Source organism: Chiloscyllium plagiosum, chromosome 43, assembly GCF_004010195.1.
Source record: "Chiloscyllium plagiosum isolate BGI_BamShark_2017 chromosome 43, ASM401019v2, whole genome shotgun sequence".
NCBI lineage: Eukaryota > Metazoa > Chordata > Chondrichthyes > Orectolobiformes > Hemiscylliidae > Chiloscyllium > Chiloscyllium plagiosum.
In genome coordinates this window covers 5,928,847-5,946,255 of record NC_057752.1, presented here as the reverse complement: position 1 = coordinate 5,946,255, position 17,409 = coordinate 5,928,847, and the positions used below count along the sequence as shown (strand labels likewise).

Here is a 17,409-nt window from a genome sequence, read left to right as displayed (position 1 = left end):
AAATGCCTCTGATCAAAAAACCTTCCACTTCAAGGCAGGTAATACAAAACAGGTAAATAGATCGCAGTGTTAGATGGGTTAAGCAGTTCATAAATAATTCAATGCAACAAGGCCAGGAATTAAAATTTGTGTTGCAATTTTAATACACACCAAAAATCCACTGCCTTAATCCAACCTTTGTTTCAACTTCAAAATGTCCACTCTGTTCCCAATCTCCTCAACTGCTTATCTTGTTCTTAAAAGGAAAGATTGAATCATGATTCAATCAAATTCTAGTAACCCATTCCACTGCCTCAGCCCTCGTTACCTCTTGCAGCTCAAAAGTCATTTTCCATCTGTTACTACCCTTCAATTTTAAACATGCATTTTAAAACACCACAGTCAGATTTCAGGTTTAGAAAAATTCTTTAACAGTTCTATGTTGCTCTAAATCTAGACCCAAGGAAGGATGCAGTGAACCTACCCAGTCACTGATTAAAGTGTATTTGGTTACAGTAACAGAAACTGTGAAAAATGGTGGTATCAAAGGCTTTCATTTTCTTCAGTCATCCTGAACTACTTTTGGTTGGACAGATACATCCACTCATTTCTTTGACAGCATGCAGCAACATCTAGCTACAGTGGAAACCTTAATCATGCAGGGTGGGAAAAAAAGTCCTTCCCTACTTTATCTTCCAAATATACATGAAGATTATCAAATGATTGTAAAGAGACTTCCAGGTATACATCAGAGCGCACTAAATGGGTGGGCAAGTTGCTCTAATTCTAATTGGCAGCTGGCCACCGATTATATAGAGTAGAGGACATGTAGCTCCAAGTATCCCAGCATTTTGATTCACTCTACAAATCTAGATTTCCCCACCACCCCTCAGCTGTCAGTGAACAGATTTAAAAGAACATTTTGCAAGTCTCCAGAAAACATTTGGGTACATTCACTAAAAATTCATATTTTCAACCATGCAAAAACATCAAAACCAGACTATTTTGCAGAGGTGAACAGATTAAATATTTAATAAGGTTAGTTTTGTAGTACCTATTGTTACTGGTTAGGCATTAAGCAAAAATATAAAATATCCAGAACAAGTTACTAATCCAGTGATTGCAATGCAGTACAAAAGAACTGAACAAAATGCTTGTCAAGTTTAGAGCAGTGGTCAAAAGTGCATTTTAAAAAACAGGAGCAAAATATCTTATTGGAATGCAGTAAGTGCACTGTTGATTGAATAAAATCTTAATGCATTGTCGGTTCATTAAATCTTTCCGCAAGGTCCAGTTCAAATTTGAATTTCTCACATTAAGCTAGCAGGAGCTGCTTGAACAAGTCTTGGAAGAGAGACTACAGCAAAATCAAAGACACTATTGAGTGTATCATTGATTCAAGACAGTAAACAGCAAACGCCACACCCCAAGGAAATGATGAAAGTAAAAACGTTAGCATGGCTAAATTCACCTCATCGAGTGAGTCAACTTTTCCAAACAATCGTGAGAAAGCAGTCCTCACTTGTGTTTCAACTGACCAGCTAACCAGTCCAGACCGCTGAAGAGACCATCACCACTGGTGGCACACGTGGCCTGAATATACCAGACCCGGTTGCGCAGAGAATTCAGGCCCAGCTTGTCTGAGATTTGAGCTGTACTCATTGCATTCGGCAGATCCTAGGAAGAAGGGGCAACATTTATACCTCAGGATTACAGTGCTTTACAGGAAGCCTGTGAAACTGTTCCTACTCCCAAAGCCCACATAATTAAAAACAAGCACCACCCCCCACCAATCCCTTGCCACAATAGTAAACAGTGGGGATAGCAGCAGAATGCAAAAGGGACAGACCAGTAGAAGGCATTTGATGCAGTATTAAGTGATGAATTTTGCAAGACAATAGAAAAAGATTAAAATAGGGTACAATACTAAATAAGATTCTGGGGAGGTAGGTACAGAAATGCATGCAGTTAACAGAACAAGTTGACAAGGCTGGTTAAAGAGCACACAAGGCTTGATTTTATAAAAAAGTGAAATGCAAGGAACTTCTGCTGCAACCCACGAGTTAGGTGAAGGCATGTAGCCAACTGTAGGCATCATGCTAAGTTTATCCAGGCTGGAGAGTGTACCATCAACTTTTATTTTAATTTACTGCCTTCACGTAGTTAAAAAGGCCAAGGTACTTCACATGAAATCAAAAATATTTTGATACTTGGTTTCAAGTTAAGGCAGCTAACCAAAAACTTGGTTTAAAAAAGTGATGGTTTTAGAAAGGAACATCTTAAGAGGCACAAGACAGCTGAAGAGATAAAAATCCTTTTAAGCTTAAAGAACACAGTCAACAAATGGGACGGAGTAAAACATTGGAGTCATTGCAACAGATCGGAGGGCTACAGGAGATGGTTGGGGAGGGGGTAGTTTGTTGTGGTTCTGTTCGCCGAGCTGGAAGTTTTTGTTGCAACAAAAACTTCCAGCTCGGCGAACAGAACCACAACAACGAGCACCCGAGCTACAAATCTTCGCACAAACTTTGAAGGGGGTAGTTTATTCCTGGTAATTGTTTGAAGAGGTTGACAGTTGAGCAAGGGCAGGGTTGATGAACTGGTTGAATATTCAAACAAGGAAGCAAGCAAAAAAAGAAAAAAAAATGGCAAGCACATGTGGGACAAGGAGAAGTATTCAGAGTTATGAACTAGGACATACTGCCTGGAAAAGAGGAGTTGGAAGCAGAATCTAACTCCAATAAAAAGAATGGATCAATACTGAAAGGCAATTCTCCCAAACTAGGCAAATGATAGTAAAACACAACATCGAGCAATTGCAATACTGTATTTGTTAAGGCCAAAAATAGCTTGTTGGCTTTATCATAACATAAGCACAAACAAGTTGATATGCAGATTGCCATTTAGTGGTGATAACTGCGCCACTTGCAAGTGCCTTATTCTGCAGTGCAGCCATAAGTTAGAAAGATCCATACGAAAAACCAAAAGATCATATCCCTTTCAAGAGGGAGGACAGGGAGAGAGTCTGGCTCATTGACTCATGAGTAGTCACTGTATCGGGAACAAAACATCAGGCCAGGATGGAAAATTAATGCATTTGTGCCACTAATATTCAAAGCTCATTTCAGAGTGGGATGCACATCAAATCGGTGGCAATCCACACAAACCAGCAATTAACTGCTTGATGCAAAACAAAGACTCTGTACTGGCTGTTTTACTATTCATCCAGTGCAACTACCTTGGACTCCAACAGTTCATTTACCTGTTTGTTGGCAAAGACAAGAAGAACAGCATTGCGCAACTCATCCTCTGCAAGCACCTGCATCAGTTCCTCACGTGCCTCAGACACACGCTCTTTATCATTACTATCAACCACAAATATCAACCCTAGAGGATTAAAAAGAAAGCTCATCTCAAATGGTTAATATTTCTTTCACTTAGCCTCTCCTTCAAGTCCTTAATCACCAACATGATGACCAAGGGCAGGCAGGAAGTCTATCAACATCCAAGGTTTATGACACAGTATATTATGGTTCATTGTTGTAGGCCCTTTTGAGATGGGCTGTTAATTCCACATAATAGGAACCTTACATCTGAAAGAACACAAACAAGTTAGCCATTCAGCTCCTTCAGCATGTTCAGCTATTCAACCAGATCATTGCTGATCTGTGACTCATCTATTCATCAACTTTTGTTGCAAACCCTTTAATAATCTTATGAAGCAAAAACTTGAGTTTAAATCAGTTTAAGCATCTTTGCGATATAATCACTACTTGCAAAAAGTAGTTTCATTCCAGAATGGTCTAGCTCCAGCTATAAACTGCTGCTCCCATTCTGGATTCTCAGCAGGAAAGGAGATTGCCTAGTGTTAGATTAATGAAAAAAAAGTCACTGTATAATCATGCACATGTCATTTAACCCTTTTAAAACCCTGGTATCAATCTGATGATTCCAAGTGAGCAAGTGAAAAAAAAATTAGGAACCAAGCAATGACCAAGCATCTAACCCAATACCTTCTGCGATGGAAAAAGATTAAAAGCAGACAACTTGCTTTACATTTCTACAAACCATTAAAGAAACATTGAATCATATACAGAACCCAGAGGCAAACCTCAGGACAAGTGTCTCTTCCTTTCTCTTGAAGAGATGCTAAATAGGGCCAATTTATGTAACTGAAGGAAAATTAAAAGCAGAATCACTTCTTATACCTTGTGTGTTCTGGAAGTAATGACGCCACAGTGATCGAATTTTGTCCTGGCCACCAACATCCCACACAGTGAAACTGATGTTTTTGTATTCTACCGTCTCAACATTAAAACCTGAGAGAAATAAAACATGTTACTCTTACCAGCTTTATTCACATTTTCCTTTTTCCTCCTAGAAACCTTAAGTCTATTTAGCTAGGAGAGCTGGTCAGCACTACTGCAGTCCCTCCAGAGCTCAATTAGACAGAACTAGGCACAGAAAGGAAAACTGTGCATTAGTTAGTGCTGCATTTTCAAACCATCAGGTATAGTATTGGAAAAAAAACATTTGCTTCTATTGGGTTTAAAGCAGCTGCCCTCCAGCAAGGATCTTTACTTCAGTATTTCAGGACCTTGATTTAATTAGGCTTTTGCTGCTTCAAGGCAGCACTGAATTATTTCCACTTGCTCTCATTGTTGGAAATTTGGCTGAGCCCAGTTATCCAAACAAACAGCTATGCTCTCATGGAGATAATAAAGAACAAGCAAAGAAAACTACTACTAATATGTAACTAGTGTCCAGACAAAGGATGTTTTTATGTGCAGTTTTAAAAAACGCACTAACTGCAGACTGGTTCCACACATGGAAATCTGGAACTCACTGTCTGCAAGGGTGGGAGAGGCAGAAACTCTCAAATACTATGTAATGTCATGCACACTTGTGATACCAAGGCATTAAAAAAATTACAGGCTAAGTGCTGGAAAGTGCAATCAGAATAGTCTTGCATTGGTTTTTGATGAGAACACAAATCTTTTCTGTAGACTTGATATAAGAATTATCTTTCAGCCCATAGCTATACTACCTAAAATAAAGGAGTTAGTAATTTAACCTAAAAAGTGAAACCCATACAAATCAGATAGTTTGATGTGGTACTAACTCTTCAATTATTATTCCAGAAGGGAAGAGGAGCTAAACATACCAATCGTGGGAATGGTGGTAACAATTTCACCAAGCTTCAATTTGTACAGAATGGTAGTTTTTCCAGCAGCATCCAGACCAACCATGAGAATTCTCATTTCTTTCATTGAAAAGTATTGTTTAAGAGACATAAGGATTCCCATGGTCAATCACTTGTTTTCCTCCACTGATTTCAGGAAGTTTCTACTTGATTATAGAGGTCTATCACCACCTATAGGGAGGGAGGAAAAAAAAAAGCATGATAGGATCACTGAAGTCTCCAAGCTAGAATCCAAACACCAGAAAAAAAAAACAAATAGGTCACCAGAATTCATCGTGAAAAGAACACCCACTAACGCTTAAGCACCACTTTACATACTAACAGACAGGAGCAGGCCATTCAGCCACTCAAGCCTGACTTGTCATTCAACAAGGTGATATGCCCCAGGTCTCAACTCTTGTGCAAGCCAGCCTTCAATTCACACTAAAATCTATCCACTGCCTCAAATACTTGTGATCTAGCCTCCACAACAGTCTGAAATTCTCTACAATTCACGAAACAATTCCTTTACATCTGGGTTTTAAATATTCTCGTATTTGCCAATTGTGTCCCATAATTCAAGATTCCCTCACCGGTAAGAACATTTTTACACCTATCCTGCCAAGCTCCCTCAGAATCTTATGTTACATTAAGATTACCTCTCATTCTTCCAAACTCATGAGGGAAGGCTTAATTTGTTCAGTCATTCCCAAGTAGTCAATACCTTCATCCCAGGAAACAGCTTCGTGAATCACTTTCGAACAGCCCCCCACTACCAGTATGACCTATCAATATAGGGGATCAAACTTTACTCGCTACTCCAGGGTGCAGCCTCAACACTCTGTACAATTTAGTAAGGCTGCCCTACTTTAAAAACGGCACACTAACAGTGCTGCATGTGCATGCTAACTTTGTTTCCATGCACAAGGACACCCAGGTCCCTTTGTGCTGCACTTTGAATCTATTTCAACAACAGCATACCATTTGATTCTTCCTCAAGTGCATCCCACCACACTTCCTTAAAAAAAAAAAGCCATCTGCCCTTTTTTGCCCACAATATATCTCCATCCCCTTCAAGTTCCACATCCTCAACCCCAGAGACCCTCCCACTTAAAGTATCAATTTAGATGAATTATTTTTTGCCAAGTCATTAATATAGACAAAAAAAAAAAAAGAGTCATACAGCACAAAAACAAACAAAGTCTCTTCAGTCCAACTAGTCCATGCCAATCAGGTTTCCAAACCAATAGTCTCACTTGTCTGGGTTTGGCCCATATCCATCCAAACCTTCCCTATCCATGTACTTATCCAAGTATCTTTTAAATGTTGTAACTGTACCTGCATCCGTACTTCCTCAGGCAGTTCATCCCACACTTGAACCACTCCAAAAAGGCTGCCTCTCAAGCCTTGTTTAAAATCCTTAAAGAACACTAGTTTTGAACACCTCAGGCTATAGTCTCACTTGTCTGGGTTTGGCCCATATCCATCCAAACCTTCCCTATCCATGTACTTATCCAAGTATCTTTTAAATGTTGTAATTGTACCTGCATCCGTACTTCCTCAGGCAGTTCATCCCACACTTGAACCACTCCAAAAAGGCTGCCTCTCAAGCCTTTTTTAAAATCCTTAAAAAACACTAGTTTTGAACACCTCAGGCTACAGAAAAGACCCTTGCTATTCACCATCTATGCCCCTCATGATTGCATAAACCTCTAAAGGTCACCCTTCAACTTCCTACATTGCAGTTAAAAAAAAGTCCCACCATATCTTTACAACTTAAACCTTCCATTCCCAGCAACATCCTGGTAAATCCTTTCTGAACACGCCTCAATTACTAATATCCTTCATACAGCAGGATGACCAGAACTGTACACAGTGCTCCAGAAGAGGACTCATCAACATGACACTCAAATTCCTATCCACAAAGATCTGAGCAAAGGCATATGTGCTTAAGACCACCCTACCCACACATGATGCAAATTTCAAAAAGAAATTATGTACCCGAATCCCCAGATCTATTCTACAACATTACCCAGGGCCCTACCATTAATTGTATTCATCCTGCCCTTCTGTTTTGTTTTTAAAAACCAAACTTAAACGCCATCTGCCACTCCTCAGCCCATTGACAGACCCTTCAGTCCAACCAGCCCATGCTGACCATAACAAATTGAACTAGTCCCATATCCCTCCAAACATTCCTTAAAAATCAGCTGTACAGCATGGAACAGACCCTTCAGTGTAATTTGTCAATGATTCAGGATATCTGGTTGGCATTGATAAGTTGGACTGAAGGGTCTGTTTCCATGCTGTACAGCTGATTACGGAATGTTTGGAGGGAGATGGGCCAAATGCTGGCCAATGGGATTAGATTGCCAACCAGATATCTTAAGTTAACCTAGTCCTATTTGCCAGCATCCAGCCCATATCCCTCTAAACCCTTCCAATTCATATACCCATCTAGATGCCTTTTAAATGTTACAATTATACCAGCCTCCACCACTTCCTCTGGCAGCTCAATCTATAAACATACCATCCTTTGCATGAAAGTGTTGCCCTTTAGATCCCTTTTAAATCTTTCCCCTCTCGCCTTAAACCTATGCCCTCTAGTTTTGGGCTCCCAACCCTGGGGGAGAAAAGACCAACTATTCATCCTATCCATGCTCCTTGTGATCTTATAAACTTCTATGAAGTCATCTCTCAATCTTCAAATCAACAGGGAAACCAGCCCCAGACTATTTAACCTTTCCCTATAGCTCAAACCCTCCAACCCTGGCAACATCCTTGTAAATCTTTTCTGAACCCTTTCAAGTTTCACAACATCCTTCCTATAGTAGGGAGACCAGAATTGCACACAATATTCCAAAAGTGGCCTAACCAATGTCCTGTACAGCCGCAACATGACCTCCCAACTCCTATACTCCATGCACTGACCAATAAAGGAAAGCATACCAAACACCACCTTCACTATCTTATCTACCTGCAACTCTACTTTCGTCTTTGTTCAGCAACACTCCAAGACCTTACCATTAAAATGTAGAAGTCCTGCCCAGATTTACCTTTCCAAAATGCAGCACTTTACATTTATCCAAATTAAACTCCACCTGCCATTCCTCAGCCTATTGGCCCATCTGATCAAGATCCCATTGTTCTGGAGGTAAAAGTCTTTGCTGTCCACTACATCAATTTTGGCATCGTCTACAAATTTACTAACCATACCTCCTACATTCGTATCCAAAAAGCAACCTTCCCACTTCCCGGTCTACCTTGGAGCCAGTTCTGTATCCAAATGGCTAGTTCTCCCTATATTCTGTGATCTAACCAGTCTACCATGACGAACCTTGCCAAATGCCTTACTGAAGTACATGTGGATCACGTTTGCTGCTCTGCCCTCAAACCGGTTACTTCTTCAAAGAGAAAAAACCTCAATCTTTAGGTTAGCCAGACAATTTCCCATACACAAGGCCACATTGATCGCCCCATATCAGTCCTTGCCTTTCCAAATACATGTAAATTTTGTCCTTCAGGATTCTCTCCAACAACTTGCCCACCACTAATAGACTCACTGGTCTATAGTTCCCTAGCTTTCCCTTACCAGCTTTCCTAAGGAGTTGCACCACATAAGCCAACCTCTGGCGTTCCAGCACATGACTACCAGTGATCCAAATACCTCAGCAAGGGGCCCAACAATCACTTCTAGCTTCCCACAGACTGCTAGGGTACATCTAATCAAGTCCTAGGAGTTCTACCTTTATGCATTAAGACATCCAGCACCACCTCCTATCATGTGGAAGTTTTTCAAGAGGTCACTATTTCTCCACATTCTCGATCTTCTGTATCCTTTGCTACAGTAAAACACTGATACAAAATACTCATTTAGTATCACCATCTCCTGCATTTACACATGTAGGCACCCTTGCTGATCTTTAAGAGGCCCTATTCTTTCCCTAGTTACCTTTTTGTCCTTAAACGCAAGGTAGAATACCTTTGGATTCTCCTTAACTCAATTTGCTGAAGTTCTCATGTCCCCTTTTTACCCACCCAATTTCCCACTTAAGTATACTCTATTGCCTTTATACTCTCCTAGGGATCTCTGCCATCTACAGTGGACATAGTTTTCTCTCCACCCCCCCGCCCAAAGAGGAAAGGAAGCCTCAAATTTTTATAGTCATCCAGCTTTCCCTACACCTACCAGCCTTGCCCTTCACCATAACCAGAATTATTGATGCATTTATCCAATGTCTAAACATTGTAACTGTACCCACATCCACCACAAACCATTCACCTCATGATTTTATAAATCTTTGTAATTAGCAAGTTTGGAGAAGATTTGTAGCTCAGGTTGAGGTTCTGGATGTATGTTTGTTCGCTGAGCTGGAAGGTTCATTTTCAGACATTTCGTCACCCTATTAGGTAATATCTTCAGTGAGCCACCGGACGAAGTTGAAAATGAACCTTCCAGCTCAGCGAGCAAACCTACATCCAAAACATTTGTAATCTTATAACCTTAACTGTCCACTAGCTAACAAATAACTGATGCCTTAAGACGGATCCATGTGGCACACCACTAGCTATGTCACTAACCTGAAGATCCATTAATCCTGACTATTTGCTGTGCCTTAGCCAATGCACAATCCATTTGAATACATTACCTCCATACTATGAACATTTATCTTGTCCAAGCAGCTTATGTCACACCTTAGCAAATGCTTTCTGGAGACCAATACATAGCTACAAGTTCCCCTTTATCAACTCTGCATTAAGCTTTCCTGAATGTCCAGGAGTTAATTTTCTAACAGATCAGAATCTATGCATTAGCACTGCAAGCCATCTGAAAAGAAACATAGAAGGATCAAATCCCCAAATACAATTTTGTAAATATACACATCATTTGCAGAGTTTAAACAATAAACCTAGATTATTCTGAAGTGTAGGCACTATGCTCTATACTTTAAATACACATTACCTGCTGCTTCAATCAGATCAGCAGCTCTGCCTGGTTCCCAAATATAAAAAGAGACAACACCTCAAAATTGGAAAAAGTCATCCAACTGGATTCTGTCTACAAATATGACAGCCCCAAAAAGTCAAGATGCTGACTCCAAAGCTCTAATTAAGAATTCAATTATGCAAAAGCTTACATTAAATCAGACACAGTGGGCTAGCTTGCTTAATGTATTTGCACTTACCTACTAGTGTAAAGTCTGCTAGCCTCTGGCTCAATCTTAGTACAGTAAAACCTTTGGTAGGATGCAGCTCTGAATTTCAAAACCAACATTATGCATGCATATTTTTCAAAGGTCTTAAAAATGACACTAAATGCAAGTTTGAGGGGAAGAGTCAAAAATACTTACAAAAACACAGATGCACACTGCGCAGGCTCAGCCAAGTCCAACTTTAGTAAATTGGAGATATCACCCACTGTAAAGAAAATAAGCAAAGTCAAAAAAATTGTCAAACAGTAGAGATGTAATAAAACAGAGTCTGGTGAGGCCACAACTGGAGTATTGTGCACAGTTCAGGTCATATTATAGGAAGGACATAATGGCTCTGGAGAGCGTGCAGAGAAGATTTACTAGAATGCCACCAGGGCTGGAGAATTACAGCTATGAGGAGAGATCGGAGGGGGTTGGGATTGCTTTCCTTTGAACAAAGATGACGGAGGGATATAACGAGTTCAGAATCGGATGTCATACGTTCAAGGTAAGCAGCAGAAAGATTAGAGGAGATGTGAGGAACGTTTTGAAAGGTGAGGTTTCTTGAATTCACTGCTTGTGTTGGTGGAGGCAGAGACCCTTAAAACTCCTTAAAAGGAGAAGTTAGATCTGCAGGACTATAGATCATGTGCAGGAAGATAGGATTAGAAAGAGCATTTGGGCCAGCATGGATGATATAGGCCAAATAACCCCTTCTCGGCTTTATCATTTCTACGTTTCGACCATGCCGTGATATTGTACTTCACCACATTCGGTTTCCTCGATTCCAGGACCGGTCAAGGGAAGCGACAATTGCAACCACTCCCCCTGCCCCACCCCAAAACAGTTTCTCATCAAGTTTGCTAAACATTCTTTCCATCTAGTCACAGAGTCAGATGTACAGCATGGAAACAGACCCTTCAGTCCACCCGTCCATGCCGACCAGATATCGGAACCCAATCTAGTCCCACCTGCCAGAACCCAACCCATATCCCTCCAAATCTTTCCTACCCATCCAAGTACCTCCAAACCCTTCCTATTCATATATCCATCCAAATGCCTTTTAAATGTTGCAATTGTACCAGCCTCCACCACTTCCTCTGGCAGCTCATTCCATACATGTACCACCCTCGGCGTGAAAAAGTTGCCCCTTGGGTCTCTTTTATATCTTTCCCCTCTCACCCTAAACCTATGCCCTCTAGTTCTGGACTCCCTGACACCAGGAAATGACTTTGTCTATTTATCCTATCCATGCCCCTCATGATTTTATAAACCTCTAAGGTCACCCCTCAGCCTCCGACACTCCAGGGAAAACAGCCCCAGCCTGTTCAGCCTCTCCCTGTAGCTCAAATCCTCCAACCCTGGCAACATCCTTGTAAATCTTTTCTGAACCCTTTCAAGTTTCACAACATCTTTCCAAAAGGAAGGAGACCAGAATTGCACCCAATATTCCAACAGTGGCCTAACCAATGTCCTGTACAGCCGCAACATGACCACCCAACGCCTGTACTCAATACTGTGACCAATAAAGGAAAGCATACCAAACGCCTTCGTCACTACCCTATCTACCTGCGACTCCACTTTCAAGGAGCTATGAACCTGCACCCTAAGGTCTCTTTATTCAGCAACACTCCCTAGGACCTTACCATTAAGTGTATAAGTCCTGCTAAGATTTGCTTTCCCAAAATGCAGCACCTCACATTTATCTGAATTAAACTCCATCTGCCACTTCTCAACCCACTGGCCCAGCTGGTCAAGATCTCGTTGTAATCTGAGGTAACCCTCTTCACTATCCACTACACCTCCAATTTTGGTGTCATCTGTAAACTTACTAACTGTACCTCTTATGCTCACATCCAAATCATTTATGTACGTGACAAAAGCAAGGACCCAGCACCAATCCTTGTGGCACTCCACTGGTCACAGGCCTCCAGTCTGAAAAATAGCCCTCCACCACCACCCTCTATCTTCTACCTTTGAGCCAGTTCTGTATTCAACAATCACTTCATTTCAAAAGCTTGCCATGCCTTGAACAGGTGCTACAACATTCACTTGAGATTCCACTGCTCCCCAGAGGATTTGCATTATTTACAAAACACTTCCCATGTGTATTTAGTGCTCCTTACAATAATCTTTGGCAGATGTGTACAACCCTACACTCCTGCTCTTGAATAATGATCAAACAAACAATCTGAAAAATAAAAGCAGAGAGAACACAAGTGAAAAATTCAAGTAACAGGAGCACAAACTATGGTATCTAATGTTTATTGATCGAACAGTTTGGACATGCATTCCATAAAACTTCATTAAGCAGATCACTGCAATTTTCCATCTCATCAGATAGGCAACTGCACCCAGTCTAGAATATAGTACACTGTGCTTTGGGAAGTATCAGGCAAAGAATTTAATTCTATATGCAAAAACATACCACAATAGCTGGTTTGCACTTCTTTCTAGTCAATTGGGATGACTTTCACCATGTTCAGTATACATTTAAGAGACATACTCATAATATCACTGTCATAACATGTGAACAGAAGGGTACAAACAACTCAATCTACTTATTAGATCACAAGGCACATTAACCAAGTGGAACCATGCTGCTCTGTTGCAACTTAATAGGTTAGCATTACCCTCAACACCTCCGTACCTGAGGAATACAGTGTTTGTACACAATTTGTAATAAATGCCCATTAGACACTTGAATACCACACCCAGCTTACATTAGAACATAACAGGATCTCACAAACACTGCATTGGAGTCACTGTCTGGTCATGACATTCAGCACCCACTCAAAATCATAACTCATGGTGGAGCAAATATTGCTGTAAGATAACCATCTCCAGTTTACAGTCAGCCAGTGATGTTCCAACTGAAATGTAAGAGTTTGCAGACAGTAAAAATGAAATATTACTAAATATTCATGGTCAGTGATCAGACATTTAAGTTTGTCACACCGAATGGTAGTCTGCAATTAGAAGGCAGAAGTATCATCAAAGGACCTTTCATGAAGCAATTCACCATAGCCTTTAAAAATCTAATAACCCTTCCAAGTGAAACAATTAAAACTCCCAACTCCAATACAAACAACAGCTTTCAAACTAGCGGCCTCAAAGCAGCAAATTCTCCTCTGAAGCAATACGACCTAACTGCTTCAAACAGTTTCACTGTGGAATACTTAAATTCAATTTCTTATCAACTTAAATCACCAAGGAGCAGCTACATTAAATAAACTCAGTTACAGAGATATACAGCATGGAAACAGACCCCTCGGTCCAATTCTTCTATACCAACCAGATAGCCCAACACAATCTAGTCGCACCTGCCAGCACCTGGCCCATATCCCTCCAAACGCCTTTTAAATGTTGCAATTGTACCAGCCTCCACCACTTCCTCTGGCAGTTCATTCCATACACATGCCACCCTCTGAAAAAAAGTTGCCCATTAGGTCCCTTATATATCTTTCCACCTCACCCTAAACCTCTGCCCTCTAGTCCTGGACTCCCTATGCCAGGGAAAAGACTGTATTTATCCTATCCATGCCACTCATGATTTTATAAACTTCTATAAGCTCGCCCCTCAGCCTCCGAGGCTCCAGGCAAAACAGCCAGAGCCTGTTCAACCTCTCTCGATAGCTCAAATCCTCCAACCCTGCCAACACCCTTGTAAATCTTTTCTTCTTTCATTCGAAATGTGGGTGTCACTGGCTCGCCAACACTTTATTACCCAACCTGAGCCACCCCTGAGAAATTAGTGCTAAGCTGCTTATTCTCACCACTGCAGTCCACATGCTATGGGTGAGCCAAAATACCCTGCAGGGAATTCCAGAATATAGATTCTGACAGTAAAGGAAGGAAACATATTTCCAAGTCAGGATGTTGAGTGGCGTAGAGGCACTGCCATACATCTGCTGCCCATGTCCTTCTAGATGGAAGTGGTTATGCATTGGAAGGTGCTGTTGAAGGATCTTTGGTGAATTTCTGCATTTGTAGATTGAGTAGCTGCAGCATATACAGCCACAGTGGAGATGGTGCCAATCAAACAGGCTGTTTTGTCCAGCTTAGTGATGTTAGAGCTACAAGGAGAAAGTGAGGTCTGCAGGTCAGAGTAGAATGCGTTGCTAGAAAAGCACAACAGGTCAGTCAGCATCCAAGGAGTAGGAGAATCGATGTTTCAGGCCAGAGCCTTTCATCAGGCATGAGGCAGAGAACCTCAGAGGTGGAGAGATAAGTGGGAGGGAGGTGGGGCTGGGGAGAAGTTAGCTAAGAGTGCAATAGGTAGATAGAGGTGGGGATAAAGGTGATAGGTCAGAGAGGAGGGTGGAGCAGCAGAGGACAGGACTTGGGGAGTACAGTGAGGGAGAACTCAGGTCTTTGTAGAGAAGAACTTCAAGGTAGGCTCTCTCTCCAAGTTCTCCTCCTCTCTCTACAAAGATCTCCTCAAGTCCTCTCCAACCTATCACCTTTACCCCTACCTCCATCCCCCTATTGCACTCTAAGCCACCTTCTCCCCAACCCCCATTTATCTCTCCACCCCCAAGGCTCCCAGCCTCATTCCTGACGAAGGGTTCTAGCCTGAAACGTTGATTTTCCTGCACCTCGGATGCTGCCTGACCTGCTGTGCTTTTCCAGCAACACACACTCGACTCTGACTTAGAGCTGCACCCATCCAGGCAAGTGAGTCAGGTGGTGAGTTCTACAGTATTCCTAGCCTCTGACCTGTTCTTGTTGCCACTGTTTATGCAGAGAGCCCAGTTGAGTTTTGATCAATGGCTAGGCCAGCATTTATTACCATCCTTAATTGCCCCAAGGGCAGTCAAGACAACAACTACAATGCTGTGGGTCTAGAGTCACACGTAGGCCAGAGTATGTGAGGATAGCAATGGGCTTTTCAAATATCATGAAATCATTGATTAATTCTAAACTTTTACTGGACTTAATTTCCACCATCTGCAAGGACAGGATTTGAACTAGTGCCCCCAGAACATTACTTAAGTCTCTGGATTAATACTCCCATGGCCTAATACACTAGACCATCACCTCCCCATCATTGAATGTCAAGGGACAGTGATTAGATTGTCTCTTATTGGAGATGGTCATTGTCTGGCATTTGTGGCATGACTCTTACTTGCCACTTCTCAGCCCAAGTCTGGATATTGTCCAGACCTTGTTGCATTTGAACATTGTCAATCCTCTGCTACTGAAGCAGTCAAACGGTGCTGAAATTTGTACCATCATTGGCAAACATCCCTACTTCTGACCCATGAAGGGAAGAATTGATGAAACAGCTGAAGATGGTTGGACAAAGGATACTATCCTGAGGAACTCCTGCTGAGGACATCCTGGAAATAAACAACTAACTATCTTCCTATCTGCCAGGTATTACTCCAACCAGCACAGACCTGCTCCCTAATACCATACTCACTAATTCCAGTTTTGCTAGAGCCCTCAATGCCACACTCCGTCAAATGCAGCCTTGATGTCAAGGGCCACCACTGACCTAGTGGCCTCAGTTTGAACTTTAAAGATTAGATTAGATTCCCTACAGTGTAGAAACAGGCCCTTCGGCCCAACAAGTCTACACCAACCCTCCAAAGAGCAAGCCACTCCCCTCTGACTAACGCACCTAACACTATGGGCAATTTAACATGGCGAATTCACCTGGCCTGCACATCTTTGGATTGTGCGAGGAAACTTGAGCACCCAGAGGAAACCCACGCAGACACGGTGAGAATGTGTCTGTGTGGAGTTTGCACAGTCACCAGAGGATGGAATTGAATCTAGGACCCTGGTGCTGAGAGGCTTAAAAAGAAATCACATCCGTCAGTATCAACTCTGTGGGAAGCAGCTGAGAGTTGCTCACATGCAAAAAGAAATGTGAGCACCCCAACTTGGAGTGTTTACAAAACAAAACTACAATATCACTTTGCAAACAAGGACAAGGTACAGTACCAGCCAATGCCCAGTAACAAGCAGCAATGGCACAAAATAACTTACACAAAAACTTTTACCTCATCTTAAAATTCCAGTGCAAAATGAAAGTGCAAACACTGTTCAATGGGCGTTCCTATTGCACCTCTTAACAGGACGGTCATTAAAACTTTAGTGCAGGAAGCACCGAGACGGATAGCAGTCGCGAGCAGAGAGGGGTTATACCCGAGACGTCAATTTCCCCACCACCTGATGCTGCCTTCTTCCAGCCTCCTGGTTGTCTACTTTAGAACCCAGCATCTAAAGTTTTCTTTTGTCTCCAGGCTATACTCTCTACGTGCGTTCATCACTTCTCTGCACCTCCCCCAACTTTACCTACAGCTTCCCCCCATCCCCAGTCCCGAGACATCGACTTCTCCACCTCCTAATGCTACCTGGCTTGCTGTGTTCTCCCAGCCTCCTGCCTGAGAGAAAAACAGGCATTTCTTAATTTAAAAAACTTTTATATTTTAAGCCTTGCAAAGACTGGTAACTCATCACTAAGTGAGAGACGACTTTTTAAAAAAAAGCAAGCCCGAGTGCGTCCAGAAACGATCACAAGATGGAGCCGTGAAGGGGTTAAGAGAGATGCAGGGAACGAGCGTCGCAAAGACGGGAACAGGAACAACTCTCTTCCGGGGAAGAGCCTTTCAGATCAGGCCGCTGGCGACCTGTTCATTCGACAGCCTCGAATCCGAGCAACTGTGTGAGGGAAGAGGATTAGCAAGAAGGCTGAGCCTATCTACACCATCGTCTAACTCGGCTCAGGGTAAAAGACGATTTACAAGAATACTTTTATTTTCCTCTTCCCTTAACTCCAACAAATTCACTCACCGCCCACTCCTCGCTGCAAAGTACGTCACTCTTACAAGCTCCAAACCCCGCGAGAGCAGCTATTTAAACCGTCACGCGTAGGCGCGACTTCTGCCTCTCCGTCATTCAGAGTTGGCAGCTCAATCCCACCTTCCCCCCCACTGGTGGAGTGTGGGCATTACTGGCAGCGCCAGCATTGTCCTTTTTTCGCCCAAGTGCGGTAGTGCTTATTTTATCCCCAGCACCCATGGTGTGTGTGTGCAGGTGTGAGAC

At 42.2% G+C, this 17,409-nt stretch overlaps 1 protein-coding gene across 2 annotated transcripts; it reads right to left on the bottom strand.

Moving 5' to 3' along the window:
- Window positions 1-987: 987 nt before the first annotated feature.
- LOC122543318 (ADP-ribosylation factor 3-like) lies at window positions 988-17,209 on the bottom strand. Of its 2 annotated transcripts, none has more exons than XM_043681836.1 (6): window positions 17,158-17,209; window positions 10,513-10,579; window positions 5,144-5,353; window positions 4,188-4,298; window positions 3,242-3,366; window positions 988-1,656 (listed from the first exon to the last, which is right to left on the bottom strand). In XM_043681836.1, exons 3-6 carry the CDS (start codon window positions 5,283-5,285, stop codon window positions 1,498-1,500), a joined length of 537 nt encoding a protein of 178 aa, XP_043537771.1. In that variant the 5' UTR covers window positions 5,286-5,353; window positions 10,513-10,579; window positions 17,158-17,209; the 3' UTR covers window positions 988-1,497. The 2 variants fall into 2 exon arrangements, with proteins under 2 accessions (XP_043537771.1, XP_043537772.1); XM_043681837.1 differs by lacking the exon at window positions 17,158-17,209 and adding an exon at window positions 12,480-12,524.
- Between the last annotated feature and the right edge of the window lie 200 nt (window positions 17,210-17,409).

Coding starts and splice junctions, on each gene's coding strand:
- LOC122543318 (XM_043681836.1), bottom strand. CDS start 5,285: ATGGGAATCCTTATGTCTCTTAAACAATACTTTTCAATGAAAGAAATG. Junction 4,299..5,143: donor TACCACCATTCCCACGATTG/GTATGTTTAGCT, acceptor TATTTCTCTCAG/GTTTTAATGTTGAGACGGTA. Junction 3,367..4,187: donor TTACTTCCAGAACACACAAG/GTATAAGAAGTG, acceptor TTAATCCTCTAG/GGTTGATATTTGTGGTTGAT.